The sequence below is a fragment of the Euprymna scolopes genome, chromosome 24, assembly GCF_053919585.1.
Source record: "Euprymna scolopes isolate OS-2025 chromosome 24, ASM5391958v1, whole genome shotgun sequence".
Taxonomy (NCBI): Eukaryota; Metazoa; Mollusca; class Cephalopoda; order Sepiida; family Sepiolidae; genus Euprymna; species Euprymna scolopes.
The window spans coordinates 32544047-32561237 of NC_136505.1; the positions used below are offsets into that span (position 1 = coordinate 32544047).

At 32.7% G+C, this 17191-nt stretch overlaps 1 protein-coding gene across 1 annotated transcript in view; it reads right to left on the reverse strand.

The window, feature by feature from the left end:
• Positions 1–3375: 3375 nt before the first annotated feature.
• Positions 3376–17191, reverse strand: part of LOC145246646 (UPF0193 protein EVG1-like) — a 38318-nt gene continuing 24502 nt past the window's right edge. Inside the window, exons 5-7 of the mRNA XM_080108349.1 lie at positions 10829–10960; positions 7362–7462; positions 3376–3531 (exon numbers count right to left, since the gene is read on the reverse strand). Coding sequence (XP_079964475.1) covers positions 3406–3531; positions 7362–7462; positions 10829–10960 — 359 coding nt within the window. The 3' untranslated portion in view covers positions 3376–3405. The remainder of the gene's footprint in view (positions 3532–7361; positions 7463–10828; positions 10961–17191) is intronic.

A 17191-nucleotide genomic window follows, 5' to 3' on the forward strand; every position in this document is an offset into this window, starting at 1 on the left:
TATATTATTATATATTTTCACTGGTAATACATTTATTTCTGCCCCGGTGTCAATTTTAAAGTCTGCTGATGTCTTGTTTACTTGTAATTTTATTTTGTATTTATCTGTTTGTAACACGTGTATTTTCTTTTTTAATACGGCATCCATATTGCATTGTAGTGACTCCACATGATCTGAATTATCGTTTTTTCCGACATTGTACATTTTTTTTTTTTTTTGGCACATCCGAGCGAAATGTCCTTTTTTTTTCCCCACGATTTGTACAATTTCTGTAATTTGCGGGACAGTTATTTTTCTGATGTGAGCAGTACGTGCATTGGTCTATCCAGTGTTAATTTTTTGCAGGTTTTTTGTCTTCTTGCTTGATTATCATTTTTTGAGACATTTTTCTTTGTGTTGTGAATGATGAATGTGTTTGATAGCCATTTTGTAGCCATTATTTCTTAATGCGTCTTGGTTTCTTCGGCATTAAGACCTGCTTGGCTTGCCTTTTGCAAGTCCAATGTTGGCTCCCTAAGCATCCGTTCTGGTAGCATGCTATCATTAATGCCACACATGAGAATATCTTTTATTATTTATCTATTTATTTTATTTATCTCTCTGTGAGTTGTCCGAACCCACATATGTTAGCTTTTTGCTGCAATTCTGTCACATATTCGTCGAATATTTGGTTTTCATTTTGTTTGCATGTAAGGAATTGATATGTGAGAAAAGTTAAGATTTTTTCTCGGTTGGCAGTGTGTGTCGAATTTTTTGCTCTTTGTTTGAAAGTACTCTAGATTTTCCTTCCTTCGTTTCCTACACAGGTCAATAAAATTGATGTTTTTACCTTCTCCAATTTTTTTTTTTTTATCTTACTCTGTAGCTACTAAGAACAGCTGAAATTGGTTTTTCCATATCTCCCACTCTTGTCTGAAATTGCCTGACGAAAAGCTGAACTCCTTTGTTTACTGTAGAAATTCCATGATTCTTTGTTTTTTTGTTTTTTTCAGTTTACTTCTGTGAATGTTGTTTATTCTGACACCATTTTATATTAGGTTAGTAGCTAACTAGTATGATGAACAATGGACTCGTGTGAACATTGCAACATATTTATTGAATTTCAGTATAGTAGTCAACTGATGTCTATTGTCTCTTACGTGGTGGGAGGTTGCGGTATCAAGAATAGTATGAGTAATCATGATCAAAGGGAAATAACTCATGTATATCTAACACTTGTGACCCAACTAAATATTTATTCCTCTCTATACACACTCATTACCCAACTAAATGTGTATATCCTCTCTGTACACACTCATGACCTGACTAAAAGCTCATTTTCTGTTGATATGTACAGGGTGGCCGAAAAGTCCCAGGACACTATACATGTATTTTTAATAAAACACAGTATTTTTTAATGAAACACACAGAAAACATATATATTCAACAAAAAAAGAGAACTTTATTAGAAACAAAGCAGAAAACAACTAGAGTAATTTAGTGGTCTAGGGGATCAGTATGTTGCCCCTCTTTGTTCTTGCACAATTCCATTCGCCTCCAGGTTCTTTGTGAAAAAATAAATGAAATAAATTGTTTTAACAACATTAGAATATTAAAATCAATCATATTTAACAGCATTAAAATATTAAAAATAGAGTGTCCTGGGACTTTTCGGCCAGTGTCCTGGGACTTTTCGGCCACCCTGTACTTGCGAACTGACTAAATTCTTATATCCTTTCCATACCATCTATAACGGTGGAGAGCTAATCTAGACCCCACATGCAAACCTAAACCTTTCTTTTTGCCATTTAAAAATATTAAATAATTTAATAGTTTTTAAATTTCAACCAAAAACAGACAATATGCTTTTAATATTTCTTTTAATTTTGGATTCTATATCACATTACTGGAAATATTGAAATGCAACCTTACACTCTGTTGGTATAATACTAGCAAGGTTACCTGGTGTTGTCTAGGATTCAGTGAGAAACCTCATGACTTTTTGCTCAGCCAATAACGTCTTATTACCTTTTTTTTGTGTTTTCATTATCTTTGGTTAGAAGTAAATGATCAGAAAGGGGAGGTAATCCTACTGGTTTTGTTTAAATTTTTCTGAATTTTATTTATTTATTTACTTTTTAAATTCTATTTGATATTTTCTTCCTTATTAAAGACCATCCATTTTAGTTTATGAATAAATATTAAACTAATAATTTGAATTTGTTGTGTCTCCATCTGTCCATTTTTCTCTTTCTTTAGAGTTGCAATTGTAATCAAAGCCCTATACAAAAATTAAACTTTTTTTTTCTCCAATAAAATTTTACAAAGAATAAAGAAATAAATAAAAATAAAATTTTACAAAGAATAAAGAAATAAATAGAAATAAAATTTTACAAAGAATAAAGAAATAAATAGAAATAAAATTTTACAAAGAATAAAGAAATAAATAAAAATAAAATTTTACAAAGAATAAAGAAATAAATAGAAATAAAATTTTACAAAGAATAAAGAAATAAATAGAAATAAAATTTTACAAAGAATAAAGAAATAAATAAAAATAAAATTTTACAAAGAATAAAGAAATAAATAGAAATAAAATTTTACAAAGAATTCCATGTTGGTAATCCACTTATTATATAAGTGACATTTTCTTTGCTTTTTTGTCCATATTTTGAATTGTGGTGAATGAATATCTCAACTAAATGGAAAATATTGTATTAATACTAAAGGAAAAATCTAAACAAATGAGAATGTTTCAAAACAGATCAAACTTAATCTATATATCTATAAAAGTGAGAATGTGTGTGTGTGTGTGTGTGTGTGTGAGGACACTTCTCAACCTATCTACTCCACCAATTTTTGATCTACAGACTTGAAATTTGGTATATAGGGTATTCAGACATGTGGAAAACTTTTTAATCTGTTTTCATCCGGAGAGAATAGGCTGCTAAGGGGTCAAAATTTAAAAATTGACACTTGGAGGTCATCAGATTTTTATCTGTTTCTCAACTATTTCATGAGGTTTGAAAACACTTTTTTAAAGATTGTGGCAAGCTGGTCTAATGGTTATCATACTTGACTCACTGTTTTTAGGTTTTGGTTTCGATTTCAGCTCAAGTTTTTTTTTACTTACAAGTGAACTGTTTAGAAAAAAATATAATACTCGCATGCACATGTCTCAGTTTCTTTCTGCTTATTTTTACTTCATATTTTTTTTTAGGAATTTAACGTTACGTTTAATACTGGGCAACGCCAGATACATCTAGTAAAATATAAAAGAAAATACATTTTACTTTCAATGAAATAATTTCGAACTTCATTAACTCTTGGAATCTTTTTGAAAAGTAACAATAAAAGCTATTTTCTTCCTTTCCAAAATCATTTTAATCATTTTGTTTTTCTTTATTTTGTTTGAAAATAGTTTTCTCAACTTTCTTTTAGATCTTCTGAAATGGGAGAGTTCGCTTGCAACTGGAGGCTCTGTTTTTTTTCTTGTAATTTTTCCAATTCACGGGTTTTCTGTTTGTCAATTATTTCCATTTCATGGATTTTCTAAAAGAAAAAGAAATTTGCAGTTTTAGAAATACAAATATTCGCAAGATGTCATTAAAGATTTTTATTAATTATCTTTTGTAGTTTTAAAAAAGAAAAAGAAATTGTCGGTTATATGAACCTTGTTAAATTCATTGGTTTTTAACTTGGAATATTCTTAACCTGAAAAATATATATATGTATACTAGATTTTTTAAAGTGAGATAATATATATTATTATTTTCACAATCAAACAATGCTGCAGCTCACAGAAACCATGAAAGTCGCAGACTGAAAGTCCTAAACACGAGTTTCTCCCTCCTTTGAGCTCATTAGTAGAACATATCCGAACTCGAGATTCAAAACCCGAGTCACTTGCATGTGAGGCGAATACCCTGTCACTTGAGCTACTGTGCTACATCAAACAAAGTCTATTGACTAACACAGGTCAAGCAAATTAATTGAAACTAATTTGAATGTTTTAACTGTTAACACCGATTTGTATAACAGACACATAAACAAAAACATATGCACACACACATATATTTATAATATTTTTTGTGAGATGATATATATAATTATTTTCTGAAACTTGAGTCACTTGCATGTGAGGCAAGTATCCCGTCACCTGAGCCATCAAGCCACATACAAGAAAGTCTATTGACGAATACAGATCAAGCAAACCGCAACAGAGTCCAGCTTCTCAGCAAGGGGTGTTGTCATTTAGGCTAATATCTCACAAGTAGGATTTTTACGTTTCTAAATTTTTGAGATGAGGATTGGTTATTCGTATCATTTAGATTCATTGGACTACTGTTCTCATCTTGAGTGTCATTTTCATTTTCGTTTCGGTCGATATAGCCTCTGACCTTCTTCAGGTGGTTAAAGTATTTGGAAAAATCAATTGTAAAAAGTGATATTCTCCTGAAGGTTGGAGGTTCAATCCTCAGTGTGGGTGACCGAAAAATACAATTGCGAATTACTTAGGCCCTCTATCCAGTCATGGCTGACGGAACAAGAGCATGCTACCCTCGTGAAGTAAATAAAGGGTTCCATTTGAAATTCTGTCCAAATTCCTGAGTTCGACAGAAAGATTCCCGAGTTTGACAAGATACACCTGAAGAAAATATAAATAAATCACACTCAAGATGAGAACAGTAGTCTGATGAATCCAAATAATAGGATTTTTACACTTGCGAGGATGATGTCATTTAACAGGCAAACCCAGCGAGCATATTAGATCTTTCAAAAATAAGATGATATCTATAATTATTTCCACAATCAAACCATGAAAGCTGCAAACTGTAAGTCCCAGACTTTAGTTTCACCCTCCTTTGAACCTATATAATAATAATTATATTTGCCCCTTTAAGAATTCGGTTCTTATTGTCGAGCATATTATGTTGAAATGGAATAAGTCGGTCACTTAAGCCCATGTGTGCAGATCATAATGTTAGAATCTCAACCTTCTTGAATGATATTTATGATTTATATAAATGTTAATTTCAAGTATATTTCTCACTGTGGTTAACGTTGGCCGAATAGTTTGTTCCTTGCTAACGGAGTCAGAGATGACTTTGTAGCTGGGTTCGAATCTCCTGACTGAATAATAATTCTGTTCATAGCGTCTACACTTTCTCTGACAAATCACACATTTGGAATTATGGAAATACTGGAATTATGATAAATTGAATTATAGAACAATGGAATTATGGAATAATTTAGAACTCTAGTAATGATTCTGTGCCAGTTGAAATCCAAATCTGAAAACAAGTTCTGTACGATCTGGAAACTAAAAAGGGTAATTATATAGTATTGTTACAAGTGAAAATCACATATTAAGTAAAAACTCTTTGAAATAATGTATCATGCAGAAATATGTATGACTATATTTAGTTGAAAATGTGCCGGCTTGTAGAAGAATCCTGGAATAAAATGAAAAATGTAGAATAAAGACAAACTGTTTTTAAAACGCACTAAGATGCAAAGAAAAAAAAAAAATTCTTTTCTTTTTTTTTTTTATAAGTTGAAATACTTATAAAATTTTAACTTATAAATAAAAAGAAATAAAAGAAAATTCATTTTTTGCACCTTTGTTTTTAAAACAGTTTGTTTATTCTATATTTTTCATAAGTATATTTTTCTTCTTAAATATTATTAATAGTATTCTTTTTCTATTGCAGTAGCCATATTAAATTATCTAAGGTTAATTAGGTTTAAACAGGTTGTAATATTAGGATCTGGATTTGTTGCTATGCCAGTGAGTGGCACAACATCACTATTATTATTTAATTTCCATATTGATTTATTTATTGATTGATTTATTTTGATTTAAAATTTTTGAATTTTATATACTAGTTTGACTTGTTTAAATATGTTTTTCTTCCATTCTAGTTCTGTCATTCATTTATTTATCCATTCACCCTTCAGACCGGAAGCTACTACTACTACTACTACTACTACTACTTACATATAGAGTATTACTACTACTTTTCTTCAATTCTGAATTTTTGAGATGAGATGTGAATGCTCGTGTCATGTTGATTAATTGGACTATTATTCTCATCTTGAGTGTTATTAGCACAACGTTTCGGTCGCTGCAACCTACGACCTTCTTCGGTCGCTGCAACCTGCAACCTTCTTGTTTTCAACACCCGAAGAAAGTCGCAGGTTGCAGCGACCGAAATGTACTTTTCTCCATTTTTTCCTACCCCTATTATTATGATGTAGGGGAGAGGGGGAACATTGCAATCTGTTATTACAATTTTTTTTTTATTTATATAGAGAATTGTTTTTATCCTTATGATATGTGTGTGGGGGCGGGAAGGGATGATACTATCATAAAACTAAAAAGGGTGCTTACACAGTATAAGTCACAAGTGAAAATCGCATTTCTAAGTAAAAACTCTTTGATAATTTGTGCGTATCATGCAGAAATAAGTATCCTCACTAAAAACTGGGGAAACTTTTTTCTTTATTTTTATTTGGGAGTCACTTATCAAGGCCTGAAGCCCACTCGATATTAGCAACAAATTTGATGTATGTATTCCATTTTAGATCAAGAGTGAGGGTCAGTCCCAGAAGTTTGTCAAGACATGGAGCTTCCTCAAGATGAGAGCCATTCATTTCAATTGGGGCGTGGTGGGGCTCAGAGCGATTATGATAAAAGGAGAGAAGCTTGGTTTTAGATGCATTAAAATTAACCAGCCACCATGTCCTCAAGATCAGAAGAGAAAAATTAGAAAGGTATTGTTCATTGCTGGCCTTTGAAGTGTTGCCATAGATTGTGGTATTGTCTGCATAATGAATGATCTATTTGCTATTTTCTTCCTTATTAAAGATCATCTATTTTAGTTTATGAATAAATATTAAACTAATAATTTGAATTTGTTGTGTCTCCATCTGTCCATTTTTCTCTTTCTTTAGAGTTGCAATTGTAATCAAAGCCCTATACAAAGATTAAACTTTTTTTTTTTTCTCGAATAAAATTCATTAATGAAAATCAAGAAGAGAGTTGGGCCTAGGATGAAACCTTGAGGAACGCCAGCATTAATACAATGAGTTTCTAATTTCTGCCCATCAACGACTACTCTTATAAACCTATCAGAGAGAAAGGATTTAATAATTGCAAGATAACTGATCGAATACAAGTTTAAAAACCAATTTAATCCCAAATTGCATTATTACTTGTTTTTTTGATTTTATAGATATTCAGAATTATATATATTTTTTTACCTGAGATATTTCTGTTTGTATAATTGATCTGTATCTTAAACCAATTTAATCCCAAATTGCATTATTACTTGTTTTTTTGATTTTATAGATATTCAGAATTATATATTTTTTTTTACCTGAGATATTTCTGTTTGTATAATTGATCTGTATCTTTTGCCTTCACCTAAAGCTTCCATTTCTTGTAAGAAAGCATGACGTTCTTCGATTTCATTTTGCACTGGAATTAAAAAAAAAAAAGAAGAATTTAAAAAATGTGTGGTAATTGACTTTTAAAATTTTCTTTTGCAAAAGAGTCACCAGTTATCAAGGCCCAGAGGCCACTCGAGGATAAAGGTTAATTAGTGTACGGTAATCAATGGGACAATATTGTAGCAATCGTCAATATTGTAGCAATCGTAAGTAGTGAAAATTTAGTAAATTGAATTACTGAAGGGGAACGGCTCATCAAGAACGTGTTTATGTTGAACTTGAAGATGACTATATTGTAGTCAGCTGGAAAGCAGACAAATAGAAGAGCGTTTCACAGGCGTGCAGTTCTAAGAAAGACGCTTTGTTCATGGAATCTATGTTCATGTTTAGGCAAAGATAAAGAGTTAAAAAACAAATTGAATTAAAATCAAAATCGATCCAACATCAAAAATGTCATTTGCATAAAAAATCTATCAATCCCATTAAAATCACATTTCATGGATGGAAGATTTTTATCGACAGCCACATCAATCAATCATCACCCACTTTTAATGTCCAAATTAATCCTCGAGCACTCAACACATTCTCGTTTCTGGAAAGGTGTCAGCAACCTGGGAATCCATCTGGCAGACATCTAATCTGTATACAAATGGTCATGAATCATAGTTTCCACAGATGCTATACTAATCTTAACCTCTTAAACTACTTGTCAAATAGTCACACATTGATCTTCCAAAATGGCAGCTCAACTTGACTGACAGATACCTCATCAAAAGCAAAAGACATGTGACCACATCTAGAAGAATCGGAATGAATATGTGCGATATCCTCAAGTACAGTTCATAGGGCAGATCATTGAGTCCTGGTGATCTGTTGTAGACAGCCTTCTTCAAAGCAGCAAGTATCTCACACTCTGTAATCCGGCTATCACAGATAGCCACTCCAGTTCTTATAATGGGGGTATCATTACCATATGTTTCTTTCATTTCATCGAAAGTCTCCTATGTTGCACATTCTTTCAAATACAAAAACCAGATCACTGCATGACACTTAACAGACTCTGTTTCATATGACTCAGTTCAAACAGCTGTAAATCAGAAACTACAATTAGGTCAGAGCTGTAATTTTTCACATAACCCATAGAGATATAAATCATTATACATGCAACATGGCAACTAGATTAGCCAGCTAGAAGTGAGTTTAGGGGCATTACTTATTGAACACCTCATGTACATTTACTAATAAGCAGATGAAAAATCCCCAACTCAACAGAGTCAAGGCCATTATAGAAATGACTTTTTCTCTGTTGACTGCACTATGTTACTGGTCCTGTGCAGTACTAGGAGGTCCACCCTTCCAGGATTTACCATCTTCCTTTGCATAAAACCCAAGCTTTTATAAAAATTTAATTCTTAGCCCTTCGTTTGAAAATTATTTTATCAGTAATTTAATCTCCTACAATCACTGAAGAAACCTGCTTTCTCCAACTAACAATAGTCCTACATTTTCAGGGATCATCAATTGTTTACCATGAAACACTGTTTTGGGGATTTAAAAGCAAAACATTAATTATATTAAATTATAGCTCTCCAGCAGTGCTGATTAAACACCACCACCCCTAAATATAAGAATAAAAAATGTTCTGGATAATAGATCCAGTGTTTTTGTTCAAGATTAATTATATATATATATATATATATATATATATATATATATATATATATATATATATATATATATATATATATAAAGGGTGAAAGATTAATAATTGTAAAATTATTAAGCAAGTTTTCAGAGAGGGAAGAAACAAAAAAAAAATAATATGTATGATCGTTTCAGAAACGATATCCCTCTGTTCATTCAATATTTACAAATAAAATTATTGAAAAATAAAGTAAAATATTTCTGTATATCGTCTCCTTGTCAGCATAAATGGGGGAAGTTGTGGTTAAGATTTAACTAGCCTATTGAAGTAAATAAAGTTGGTGAACCTTTGTGAGGGAGTGGTTTCATATTGTTTGTTTTAAAACCCATAAGGAGGCCTCTCACTGCAAGTAAAATCCAAAAATCCCGTAATTGGAAGAAGATGGTCTATAATAATTTTTATCTTATTTTTCTTTTATTAATATAATTGGAATTTTTTCCTTTTTTCCTTGTACACATTTTTGTGAATTTTTCCATGGATTTCTGCCTTTGGATTATTATGGACCATCTTCTTCCAATTACGGGATTTTTGGATTTTACTTGTGCAAATGGAAATTCTTTTAACTTTCTTGAAGTTATATATTTGGATTTTACCGTCACTGGATTATTTATCTTCCACCAGACTATCCATTCATGTGTAATCACCTTTTTCTTCACCATATTCCCTCTGCTTCACTTTTTTGTTTTCAAGTAAGATCTTTGACTTACTTGTTGTTTTATCAAATACTTTTGCATGCAAAATCGGATCCCGCATTTTGCTAATTCCTACCCTCTGATGAGAAGGAAAGTATTTCTTCGAAACTCTGCGGATTATCTAGTGTTTCCTTTTCAGATTAAATATGTTTTTAACTCATTTCAAAGTGTTTTTTAACGTTGTATTAACTGTTTGCTCGTATATATATATATATATATATATATATATATATATATATATATATAATGCACACACACACACACACACACACACACACAAACATACATATGAGAGAGAGAGAGAGAGAGAGAGAGAGAGAGAGAGAGAAAGAGAGAGAGAGAGAGAGAGGTTTATTTTTTACTATGAGAAAAGCAGATTTATTTTAAAATATGTGATAAAAAGTTGCTTTTATATTTGAAGTTATTAATCCCAGGCAACGTTTGGTTTCCATGCTACTACATAATAATTATGAAGTTCATCAATTTTATAATTTAATGCCTCACATATCTCCCCCCCCCCCAAAAAAAAATAAAAATGTAAAATAAAAGAATAATACTCTTGTACTGTTCTTCTCATCTTCATAGTTGTTGCTGTTTTCACCACGTTTCGGCCAACTTATCCTCTGGCTTTCTTCAGGGCCTGTGGTGCTGTGGATAGAGGCGTTGAGTCTCTATGGTTCCAGGTGATCATTGTCTGAAGATAGTGGTTTTAATCATACCCAAAGCAGGCCAAAGGATTAGTTGGCCAAAACCTGGTGAGACAACAACTATGGAAGGCAGTAATTACTGGGGATACAATTACAAGACTCAGCATTCCTATCCCATTGTGCTTAATCACCTGAAGAAGGCCAGAGGATGAGTTGGCTGAAACGTGGTGAAAGCAACAACAACTATGAAGATGACGATAACAGTCCACAAAAAGAATGAATGCACAAATTATGAAACCTTATCTCAAAAGATTCCAAAAATTAAAAGAAAAACACAATAATCTTCTTACATTCTTCAAAACGATCAATTTCTTTCTCGGGTTGTTTTGGTTCTGGTATTGGATTTACTTTCTGAATTTCATTATCTTTGCCATATGCCATGATGTTAGCCAATTTCTGCTTCTCTTTGTCATAGCAACGACCTGCAAAAACATAATAAAAGGAATAAATACTTAGTAAGATATCCTAGAACCTTTCGTAGGCTGGATAAAAGAAAAATTCAGGCACTTGGATCAAAGAACTAGGAAACTAATGATCATGCACAATGCATTGCACCCAAAAGATAATACTGACCAACTCAATGTAAAAAGGAGAGAATGAAGAACAGGACTAGTAAGTAATAAGTATAGAAGACTTTATGCGTAAAACAATAAAAGAATTAGGAAAGTATATAACTCAAACTACAGAAAGGCAAAATTGGAAAGAAAATGGCGAGAATAGCAAAATAGAAAGATGAGCAGTTATATGTACGATTCATAACAACGGCGCAAAGCAATATGATCAGAACAAACTATATAAAAGGTCAAGAAAAATATAACCACTAGAAATAGTAATAACCCAAACCCTAACAGCAATCACCTAAATAGATAGGAAAATATATAGGTCTGAACAGAGCTGAAAGAGAAAACGAGACCAAATATCAAGGTCTCATGTATGATATGAAAAGAAATTGGAATCTTTTTTTTTTTTTTTTTTTACATAGGTATCACCACTTATCAAGGCTAAGAAGCCACTCGAGGATAAGGGTTAAAGAGTGTACCGTAGTCAATTGGACAATATAGTAATTGTTAGTAATGGAAATTCGGTAAATTTGTTAACTTAAGTGGAACGGCTCATCCAAAACTTGTTTACGTTAGACTTGAAGACAACCATATTGTAGTCAGCTGGAAAGCAGGAAAACGGAAGACAATTCCATAGGCGTGCAGTGCTAAGAAAGAAGCTTTGTTCATGGAATCTACGTTTAGGTTTAGGTACAGATAAAGAGTGGAGGAAATTGTTGATAGTGTTTTCTGCTAGACAGATGTTTCTTGTGAAAGTTTGGCGAGAGGGGACCATAGATTGGAGCTCAGTCGAGCACTTGCTATGAAAATAATAATAAAGCAGCGACAAACTCGCAACATCTCTTCTGTGCAGGGAAGAGAAACGGACATCCCCTACGAGTCTACAAAGTCTATTTTGAACTTTATCAAGACAGGATAAGTCTTTTTTAGCAGCTCCTGCGCAGATGTGGCGACAATACTCCATCCTTAGACGTACCTGGCTCTTATATATCTTTGGGTGGTATCAATCATACCAGTTATTATAGGTGCCACAGAGTTTATAAAGAAAAACCTGAAGTCCTACCTAACTAATATTCCTGGTGAACCAAGTGCAAAAGAGATCCAAACAATTGCACTTAGGGGAATAACGAGGATACTAAAAAGAGCTCTCGGTTGGTTTAAATAAAAAGCAGGGCAATGTTGGCAGCTGGTTTGGCTGCCCCATACCCAGCATTACAATCTTAAAAGGAAGAAAATTAAAACAAGTTATAACTGTAGATCTTGTGCACGTTGTTTAATACAAGATAAATGCCAAACCAAATGCATTGCTTACCAGGCCACAATATTTGCCAAAGAAAACCTGAATAACATGAAGTGCCACGTGGACATGACCTCCCTAGATTTAAAATCAAATATTACCATCATAAAAGCGTATCCAATAACAAAAAAATGATGAACATAAACAGCACTAGTGACTCATTACTGCGGACTCAAAGAAAGCAGATATTTGCCAATAATTGAGTTGGAAAAAGATGAGTGACCTCTTTTTAAAACAGAACAAAGGAGGAGAAAATAAAAGTCAGCTGAACCTTTATCTTAGAGGAGAATTGGCATTGGTTAATAGAAACACTAATCCATGGGCGGGAATAGCAATGAATCCCATCATTAAATTAATTTTTCTTGAGATTTTTATTAATTATAGAAGACAATGTTTTGTCTTTCTTTTTTCTCTTTTCTCATTTTGTTGGTGATATTAATGATGACTTCCATACGAGAAAATTGTACATCCGGGCGGCATGTGCCAGAGGGGCGGCATTTTGAGTGGGTAAAAAAACATAAATAAAAATAAATGAAAGCTAACAAAAAATCTTAAATTTTATGCCGAAAAGGTTGTAAAACATCGGGACTTTTAAAGATATCGGAATCAGAAAAATGCGTTCCTATTTTATGAGTGGCAGTCAGGGACGGCATTTGGAGAGGTTAAAATTAGAAAATAGAAAAAATAAATAAAAGCTAACAAAACATTGGAATTTTTTACCGAAAATGTTGTAAAAAATCAGGACTTTTGGAGGTATCGGAATCGGAAAAATGTGTCCCTATTTTACAAGTGGCACATGTCAGGGGGCGGTATTTTGAGAGGGTAAAAATAGAAAATAGAAAAAAAAAAAAAATAAATAAAAACTAATAAAATATCTTAAATTTTATACCAAAAAGTTTTTTTTTAAAAATCGGAACTTTTGGAGGCATTGGAATCGGAAAATATCTCCCTATTTTACGATTGGCACATGTCAGGGGCGGTATTTTGAGAGGTAAAAAATAGAAAATAGAAAAAATAAATAAAAGGTTGTAAAAAATTGGAACTTTTGGAGGTATCGGAATCGGAAAAATGTATCCTTAATTTATAATTCCAAAACCGATTGTTTTAAATTTTTAATTTAATTTTTCATTATTGGTACTAATGATAAATATTTATTGTTTTTAAATTATCACTAAAACTAAAATGATTATAATATCAAAATACGATGTAAATTTATTTTATTTGTAAAACAAAGTTTTAAAAAAGTTGCATAAATTCTCTAGGTAACCTTTCAAAGAAAGCAGTTGATTTACATGTTCCAAAAAATGTTGAAAAATTAAACAAAACATTTTTGTCAAGAAAAATACTTTCAAACAGCATTGATAAATAACTGGTACAACAGAAAATTAGCAACAGGAAATTACGTAATTTTAGAATTGTAGAAACATTAAGCAAGTACGGAATAAAAACCGACTGTAAACAGATTTTATGATCGTAATATAAGGGAATATAATTTTAAATGGGAACTAAACGCTACACCTCAAATCCTATTTATGTGGGTTTAGTTTAAATACTGCCAAATTTCTGTGAAGTTTCGAACAATCATAGAGGAATTGATTTTTTCAAACTATTAACAAACACTGACGTATTTATGATTAAACCGAAATTTATTATGATGAATTAATTCTGGTAATGGGATTTTAATTATTTTTTTGGGTTTACTTTACAATACAGAGAGATTCGAAAAAGTGGCAAAAGAATCAAATATACAACAAATAAATGTTCCCATTGGCTATAAAAGTTACTTTGCAATCTCCCTGAATCATTGGTGTTTTAAAGTAGTTTTAAACGCTCTTTATTTCACTTTAAATATTAACTTTTAAGAGTCATAAGAATTCAAAAAGGCTTCGTATTCGTGAGATAGGAGCGAAGAGCTTCATTTTCAGATTTGTTTTCGTGCACATGTTTGAAAACTGAACCGCACAAAAATAGAAAATAAAATACTCAACAGAATGGAAAGTGGTCAAAAACATATATAACATTTAAAATAGAAAATAAAATGAAAGACTTTCTCTGTAAGTTTTTTTTTTTTTTTTTTTTTTTTTTTTTTGCGGGGGGGGGTAGTGACGGTCTCTCTCTCTATATATATATATGCATATATATATTTTTAGGGGTAGGTATCTCAGAAAAATGATTTTATACGGGGGGATATCTCACCTTTTGTGGTACTTGTATAAATCAACACAAGAAGGTGCTTATGCAGAGAAATGCCGTGCTGTTTTTAAAAATTGAATTTTTAATTTTTTTAAGAATATTTGTGTGAATTTTCAAAGAAGGTACCATAATAAAGAGAATGAAGGAGAATGGTACTGAATTCCATAAAAAGCAAAAAATAAAAGAAGAGGAAGCAAAAAACAATAAAGGCACGCTGTTGAAATTCATAGAAAAGACTTCTATGGCCGAAATGGCCGAAACAAAAGTCGAAAATCATGCTGAAACTGAAGATGAAGTTGATATTACTAACGTTGACATTGGCAGTGTTGATACATCAAAAATTGTCAATGATGATGATGATGATAATGATGATGATAATGATGATAATGATGATGATGATGATGATGCGCCTGAAGTTGAAGAACTGGAAAGGCAATCCCTAGTTGGCACGAAAACATGAACTGCAATCGATTTTACAGATGTTGGTTTATGGCCAGTTGAGATTAATCGGAAAATTAGCGCTATGCTTGTTCGGCAGGGATCTGCCACTGTGCAGCACCTTAATCATGAATTCAAGGAAATAGTCCGATCAGGAACGAAAACAAAAGGTGATGCTAGAAAGCTAACTAAAAAATGGTTCTATCGGGAATTGCACAACGATGAGAAAATTTTGAGAAGATGGATGGTGTATTCTCCTTCCAGAGAAGATTTATTTTGCTTCCTACTGCAAACTGTTTTCAACTGAACTGTCGAGTTTTTTCTGCTGATGTGGGTTTTACGACTTGATGGAAATTAAACACGAAGCTAGTACATCTCATGCTGAAGCCTTTCTCAACTGGAAGGATCTAGAGATCCGACTTGCTGAAGGAAAGGTTGTTGATAAAGTAGAGCAACATTTTATTGAGAAGGAAACTAAGAAGTGGTGGGAAATTCTAGCTAGATTGCTTGACATCATAAGGTTTCTTGCCAATCTAGCACGATGGAGACACCAGTAAAACATCCATAATGATGAAAGAGATCAAGAAAACAAAGGGAATTTTTTAGAATTGGTAAATTTAAGTATGACCCTGTGCATTTAGTGAAAGTTAACCTGGGAAAGAAAATTACTTCTTATCTGTCATCAGAAATTCCAAATGAATTTGTGAGCATTTTGGCAAAGCAGGTGAGAAAGAAAATCATCGATCAGATCAAGGGAAGCAAATATTTTTGCATAATTTTTGATAGCACTCCTGATGCATCTCACAAGGGCCAGATGAGTGAGGAGTTGCGCTACATAAAAATTGACAAAAATAAAGTGACAGTGGAGGAGTCGTTTCTCTGCTTCATCGAGACAAAAGGAAAAAGTGCGGAGGACATTTTTAAACTGATTTTAAGACAACTGGAAAACGATGGGATTCAGATTGGTGACTGTATTGGCCAGGCATTTGACAATGCTGCTATTATGGCAGCCCACTGATCGGGTGTGCAGAAACGAATCTCTGAAATCAACCCAAAAGCTCTATTTGTGCCATGCACTAACCATTCATTAAATCTGGCTTGTGTACATGCCGCTTATTTAGCGGTTCACTCTGTTACATTTTTGGCATACTGGACCGGTTATTCTCGTTCTTTTCTGCATCTACACATCGCTGGGACGTCTTGATTCAGTTGACCGGTCTAAGTATCAAGCAGACTGTGGAAACTAGATGGAGTAGTCGAGCAGATGCTGTAAATGTTATGGTAAAAAATGATTGGAAGTCGTCATTGCCCTGGAACAACTCACAGAAGAAGGAAAAACTGCAACCACAAGATCAGATGCATCTTTAATTCTCAACTCTGTATTGTCGTTTCCATTTCTTTTATTTCTGAGCTTTTGGAAAACTATTCTCTCAGAAATCAATGATGCCCAGAAGTATCTTCAAGAAAAGGGGTTGGATCTGCAATAAAGTTCTGTCAGACTGATGGCGTTGAGAGATTGCCTTTTTCAGAATAAATAAAAGATGGTGGACACTTCAATAGACGAGTCAAAAAAACTTTGCTCTGAAATGGGGATAAGCATGGAGCATCGTATCCACAAAAAGAAACGAATGGGTGGTGAACGATGCAGCATTGGGGTTTGATACTGAGTTGAGACGGGAAATGCTGTCTGTCATAGACAGGTTGACTGAAGAAATATCTTATAGATTTCAAAAAGTTCACAATCTTACAAATAAATACGCTTTTCTTACACCGTCAAATCTGTTTGATGATAATTATGATTTTTAGGTGAAGTTGACGAAGATATAGAAAAAGATAAATTCTTTGCCAAAAGGAAGAGATTACAGTATTTTGTGAACGCTTCAGGAAAAGACAAAATCAATGGACCTCTTGAACTTTTGAACTTTATACATAGATACCACTTTCAGGATTCCGTCCCTAATATGATCTTGCTGCGTATTTTCCTTACCCGAGCTATTAGTGTTGCCAGCTGTGAGCTCTCTTTCTCGAAACTGAAGCTCATAAAAAACTACCTTCGATCAAAATTGAGCCAGACAAGGCTTACAGACTTGGCAATTCTCTCCATAGAGAGGAAACTTGTCCATAGAGGGAATTTTGATAGAGTTATTGATAACTTTGCTGAAAAA